Genomic DNA, 6,950 nt, shown 5'->3' with positions numbered 1-6,950 from the left:
TCACAATCGGGGTAACTCTAGGAAATAATTTCACCTAACATATGACGACACATCTTATTACTCTTTTCTTATTATTATTTTTCAATTTACACTCGCTACCTACAGACGATTTATTTTAAGCTAAGGAAAGACATAAAATACTTAAAGGCTTAGTGATGTTTACATCTAACCTACAGTATTAAAAATCTCTGAAAAACTGGATACAATCGTCTGAAAATTAATAAAATATACAACAACAACAAGAACATCCGGTGAGTGTATTTTACCGCTTTTCTCTTGCAACCTCCAGGCGATTTTTTTTTCTTTTTTCAGGTTGGGGAGACCTATTGTACGGAATTATTTTGTTTTTTTTTGGGGGGGTAAGAAGAAAGGAACCAAAGGCCAGGAGCCCACAAGATTGTTCCCTCCAAGAAAATCCAGAAACATATCTCCAGCACAGGATAAAACCGTCTGAAATTAGAAAGAACATAATGGGAAAAAATTCATATGAAGGAAATGGTCAAAAACAGGAATTACTGTAAATGTATGGTGCATAAGTCGAAAAACTCTTGGGACTACACTTCCCATGTTTCACTATCATATTTGATCGGTGTCGAGATTGTCTTCTAAGTTGGTCTCCTTGAGTCAGTCTCTCTCTCTCTCTCTCTCTCTCTCTCTCTCTCTCTCTCTCACACACACACACACACACACACACACACACACACACACACACACACACCTTAACCACACCCTCCTACGCACACACCCATCACCTTCACTTCCCCCCTGCCTCGTTCCCTCATCTCCACCCTCCCCTCCGCTGTTAAGCATTCAATTACACGATTGCCTGGAGATTAATGAGCATTATTACCACCAAATTCTGCAGCAATAAACAATGATCATCTTTGGAGTAATTTCTTCTCTCTCTCTCTCTCTCTCTCTCTCTCTCTCTCTCTCTTTCTCTCTCTCTCTTTCACACACAATACCATAACGACTAACATTTTATGCTGAAATACGGTGAAAGTGGACTATAGCAAGCACTAGAAAAATATAAATAAACACGAAATAATTATAACATAAATAACCTTTCCGGCATGTCTGTTTATCATCGTGTATACTGTGGTTTTTGTTCGATTTGTTTTATTTCTGCTGCGATGCAGAATATTGTTAAACTTTGCATTATTATCAATCGACTGAACCAAACAATACTCTTTCACTTTAACTTGATCTAGAGGTTGATAATTTTGCAGCTTGTTAGACACAGTTCAATGGCGGAAGGAGGAAATACCACAACTCAACATCTTTTCCGTAGCACCTTTTCGTGATAGCACCTTTTCGTGACTATCATGACACAGAAGTGATAATCTATTCTGCTGTTGCAACTCTACATTCAAGATGGACAGATCGCAAATTTAGGCCAAGTCAGAGTAAAATGAATACAGAAACTCTTTTACTGAAGTGTCCAATGAAACTAATCCGCACACACACACATACCTATATCTATCTATCTATCTATCTATATCTATATATATATATATATATATATATATATATATATATATATATATATAGATAGATAGATAGATAGATAGATAGATAGATATGTAATTGGCATATATATTTGAACCTGATGATGATGATGATGATAATAATGATCATCATTATCATTATCATCATTATAATCTTTAAATTTTTCACCAACTATTTCAGTGAGGTCGGTAGGATCCTGAGACAGGAAGAGAATGAGTGTGGAAGGGCACTCACTTACCGATGAACTGATGGAGTTAAAAAAAATAAATCTGGTCACATGAAGTACCTGTTGATGTGATAAGAGGTCTGCAGTCGTGTGTGTGTGTGTGTGTGTGTGTGTGTGTGTGTGTGTGTGTGTGTGTGTGTGTGTGTGTGTGTGTGTGTGTGTGTGTGTGTGTGTGTGTGAAAGACTTGTACGACTGTATGACAGTGATGTGCTAATGTACTGACCTTTTGATGGACTGGTAGTACTCATCAATGAACTCCTTGGCCAGCTTAAGCACCTCGTCCCTGGAGCGAGGTTCACATCCTCTCTTTCGAATGTACATAAGCGAGCCACTGCATAGCTTGTGGGTACAGGGCCCATCCTGAAAAAAATACACACAAACACCACATTAACACGCTGCATGAATACACACACAACAAATTAACACTACATGAACACACATGCGCTACTTTCAATACACACATAGGCCATTAACACTCTGCAATAATTTCACTGTGGTACAAGGTAGCATATATCAATAACATTACACTTGGCTACCAAACCTCAAGAAAAAACGCATAGGACTGCAGTACAGCTACGGAGCTGTTGGAACATCAGTACCAGGATTTGAATCCTGGTACAGGCACCTAGCGTCACTCGAGTCAGGTGTCCATCCACCCTTTGTGGGTGGGTTAGTAAAATTAGTACCTAAGGTAATACCAGTGGTAGGTACATGTGGTAACCCTAATGATGAAGTGGCGTTCTTACTCTGGATAATGTGAATAAACTGTCACAGGCTTGCGGACCTAAGTTGAGGAGACAAGCACCGTGGCTAAGCGCTTCACAGCGTCTTCCCTCCACTTTTACCGTATCTTTATAATGCACCACATACCAGTAATATTACGGTTTTCTTATACGAAATTACTGCATAATTTGTGGGTATATGATCCATCTTGACATACACACAAACACTACATTAACATGCTGCATTAATTTACACTCCTTCTTTCACTATACGTCCCCTCCTCTTCTCCCTTCCCTCTTTCCCCCCCTCACTCTCCATTCTCGCCCTCCCTTCCCTCTTCCCTCTCTCTCCCTCCTACTTTTCTCAATCCCCTCTCTTCACTCCATCCCTCCTTTTGTACATTTCCCTCCCTGCCTGCTTCTCTTCTCCTCTTCCTCTCATCTCTCCCCTTCCCTTCCTTCCCTCCTTCTCTCCTTGTTTCATTACGCTCCTCCCATCATTCCCTCCATCCTACGCTTTATCTCCCTCCCTCCCTCTTCTCTCCCCTTCCCTTCTCTTCTGCCTCTTCGTCTCTTTAATTACACTCTGACACAACAAGAACCCTTCGTACTACCAGAGAGTACACAGCCTATCCTGCAAAACATACAAACAATTATTTTCCGCGTTAAAAACCTCACAGTAGGGAACAGGACAAAAAGTCACTTAATATTTCACCCTTTCTACTTCTCAATTTCCTCTGATGGCTACTATTTTTAAGCTGAGAGAGGCTTGTTATTTTTCTCTGCTTATAAATGATGCTCTTTGAAATGGTGCGTCCGGGAGGAAAAATTAAAGAACACTGACAAAATATGATGAAGATGTAGTGAGACACTATGCGAACATTGGTCCCCTACTGTACAGTTGATAAGAAAAGTATCGGTGTACACTTGGCGCAAAACAATCCCAAAACAATGACGACGGTTGCTGGTAAATGCCACATGATATTTCCAAATGTGTTTTTTGAGGGTGGTATATAGGGCGACCCGTAAATAAAGTTCCATTAAAACTTCACCTGATAGTAGTACCTCATGTATTGTGGGGATGGTGAAGCCTGCTGATGTGGACGTTGGGGTGGCAGTAGGAGTAGAAAATGAATAAATGATGCAAGGTTACATTGATAGCGCTTACTGAGCCGTCCACACAACACAAGAGAAATCACCCGGAGTGGGATTAAAGCGTTATATATGGGCAACCCTGTATAACGCTTGATTGCGACACTTTCTACTTGCTGATGTTTTCCATATTCAGATGATGACAGATTAATCTTCTTAAGACCTTACAAATTATAATGGTTATTTTGGATATCATCATACCTAATGTGCGCGATACTTTTTTTTTTTCTTTTATCGACTGTTCAAAGCAACATTACACTGCGGGATAATGCAGACCTACTGGATAGATAAAAGTGTACAAAGCCTATCCTGTAACACACAACACGACATAATACGAATCCAGTAACTTTAAGGCACTACACTGTAACATATGCAAATAATACTGCTATCACAACTTCGACGCTGCACAGGTTTAGAGTACACTGCCTATCCTGCAAATTATAACACCAGGTTCATATATGCTGCAGTTATATAGCGTACCGCACTGCAATAGATGGACTGCATCACATATGACAATGCAACATATACTTACGGCACACACACACACACACACACACACACACACACACACACACACACACACACACACATATTCTCTCTCTCTCTCGTCATGGTACTGTTGAGGTTAAAATAATGTGCTGATCTTTGCATCAAATATTTCCTACTACACAATGAACGATAGTTACATACATATTTATACAGGCATTGCAGAAGGAATATGTGTGTGTGTGTGTGTGTGTGTGTGTGTGTGTGTGTGTGTGTGTGTGTGTGTGTGTGTGTGTGTGTGTGTGTGTGTGTGTGTGTGTGTGTGTGTGTGTGTGTGTGTGAGAGAGAGAGAGAGAGAGAGAGAGAGAGAGAGAGAGAGAGAGAGAGACCGTGGATGGGAGCGAGGGACGTGGAGAAAACAGGAGAGGGAAACTTTCAGGAAAAGATGGAGGCAAGAGGGAGGGAGAGAGGGAGAGGAGGGAGGGAGAGAGGGAGGGGATTAGGTTAACCCGCTATGGGGCTCCTTCGATCACCTCCCACTAATTGGTTTCGTTAAAGACCAGAAAAAACGTGAATTATCGTACCAAGGCAGCTGTCCGCCACCTCCAGGGGCATTCGGCGCCATTGCGATATCGGCAGATCATCAATTATAGGCCATAAATTTCCTTCGGGTCTCCCTTTCTCGGTTCAAGGTTTATGTTTATGTCATTCCTAATCAACTGCAGGTGATGACGTTGCCTGAGATGTTTCGAGTAATGATATTCTGGCACCAGTGGCGAATTTGGTACCACGGCGAATCCTCCAAAGTATCCAATAACACAAATTGCGGGCAGAGGATAATATGATCGTCGTCCTGGTTGTAATGTAATGGTAATATTGGTGGGTGGGGGTACTCACCACCACTCACTCGATGTTGTGGTGCCTACAGGTGACTATAATAATGTGGACGAGACACCGATTTCTGACTGCAATTTCTGAAACCTGTGTTGATAACAGAACACGTCTGACCTTTTCTGTCTCGTTGCTAATCGCACTCTAATGTAGGATGCAGGCTGATCGCATCGTAACATTAATAGGTGTTCCATAAATTGCCATAAAAAAACTTGTTTAATCCTTCGTCCACTCAGTTTTACTAATATAGCGTAAGTGACAACTGAAATCGCTTCCTATACTCTTAAGAGCAGTGGACTAAGCTAAATGGTAATGAAGTAAGTATGGTCCTGTTACCCTAACTCGGCCCAGTTTTATTTTTTTGTCCTTTTGAAGCTTATTTCATGGTGTTCACAGGCAGAATAAGACAGCACTGTGGATTTACATCCTTTGCATGGCACTTCTTCATTATTTGCATCTCTTGTTACAACTCACTATTCAAGGTGGAGCGATGGCAGTTTAGTCCAAATTAAAGTAAAAACAATATAATTAAAAATAAACTGACTACAGGAACAATGTACCACGCTGAGTGATAATGAAGTAACTAACAAATGGACGCCGGTGGCATATCAGGGTTCAAGTGAAAGGGTTGGCTGAGGCTTACTGATCAAAAATAACACTCAAGGGTCGAAACTGGTCAGCTTAACCCCGGGTCCATACGCTAGTGATGGGAGAGTACAGGACTGGACGATGGATGGGTGGATGAATGCTGATGGTGATGATGATGATGATGATGATGATGATGATGGTGATAATTATGATTACATTAATGATGAGAATTGTTTATCTTGTTATTTGCAGGAAACTCATGTAACTAATTCACATACTGTTCATATTCAGGATTAGATCAAAAAGACTGGAAAGACAAGTCTAGAACTAATTGATGAAGGGAGTATAGAAATAATGCTTATTTCTCAGAGCTTAAAAAAGATTGAGAGAGAGAGAGAGAGAGAGAGAGAGAGAGAGAGAGAGAGAATAAAACTTAAGAAACACACACACACACACACACACACACACACACACACACACACACACACACAGAATAAAACTTAAGAAACACACACACACACACACACACACACACACACACACACACACACACAGAGGCGTCAAGTTTTCTTCTAGTCCAGTCACCTGACCCCTCCCTCCTGACCTAGCATCATCCCCCTATTTCTCTACCCCTCTGACCTCTCTCCTACCTCTCTTTCCTCTCTCTCCTCGCTCTCGTCTCTCCCTTCACTCCTCCATTTCATCTCTCCCCTCTCCCCTTCTCTTTTCTTCTCTTGTTCTCTTCTCACCCCTCTCTCCTCCTCTCTCATTTCTCTCTCCTCTCGCCTTCTCCCTCTGGTCCTTCACATCTCTGACCTGATCTCATAAGTCTGATTCTCTCTGTCTCTCTCTCTCTCTCTGTGTCTCTCTCTGATACCTGACCACTCCCTCGTGACCTGACCTATATTGACCTACAGCCATTGGTCTACGTAGGTGCCAATCACACCTAACTTCTTACTCTGACCTAGTTCTCTCTCTCTCTCTCTCTCTCTCTCTCTCATCGATACTTTTATCTCCATTCTTTCTTTACCTCTGAATTTTATCTCCATTTTTTACCTAAGAATTTTATCAATCTCCAGTTTCTTTCTCCTAACACCCTAAATCTGCATCTCCTCCTCCTCCTTCCCCTCTCTCTCTCTCTCTCTCTCTCTCTCTCTCTGCATCCGTCACTTCCTCCCGTTTTTCAGTCAATCTTCCTTCTTCCCCCACCCTCTCTTTTCCCCTCTCTACCTGCATCGCTCCCTCTTTTCCGTCCATCTTCCCCTGCCTCCTCCTCTCTACCCCCCTTCTCTTCTTTTCCACTTTCTCCTTTCATCGTTCCCTCTTTTCCCCCCTGTCTCCCCCTGCCCCCTTTCTGTCTCTCCCTGTCCCTTCC

At 41.9% G+C, this 6,950-nt stretch overlaps 1 protein-coding gene across 1 annotated transcript in view; it reads right to left on the bottom strand.

Moving 5' to 3' along the window:
- The window catches only part of Nos (Nitric oxide synthase), a 224,753-nt gene that overhangs the window by 162,402 nt on the left and 55,401 nt on the right, over nucleotides 1–6,950 (bottom strand). The window contains exon 2 of the mRNA XM_080275461.1: nucleotides 1,960–2,096. Within this exon, the coding sequence (XP_080131587.1) occupies nucleotides 1,960–2,096 (137 nt within the window). The remainder of the gene's footprint in view (nucleotides 1–1,959; nucleotides 2,097–6,950) is intronic.

This window comes from Coenobita brevimanus, chromosome 61 (assembly GCF_032717465.1).
Source record: "Coenobita brevimanus isolate Jiangsu-jjx chromosome 61, ASM3271746v2, whole genome shotgun sequence".
Lineage (NCBI taxonomy): Eukaryota > Metazoa > Arthropoda > Malacostraca > Decapoda > Coenobitidae > Coenobita > Coenobita brevimanus.
The sequence above is the reverse complement of the archived record's forward strand: the minus strand, read 5'-3'. Positions and strand labels throughout refer to the sequence as shown.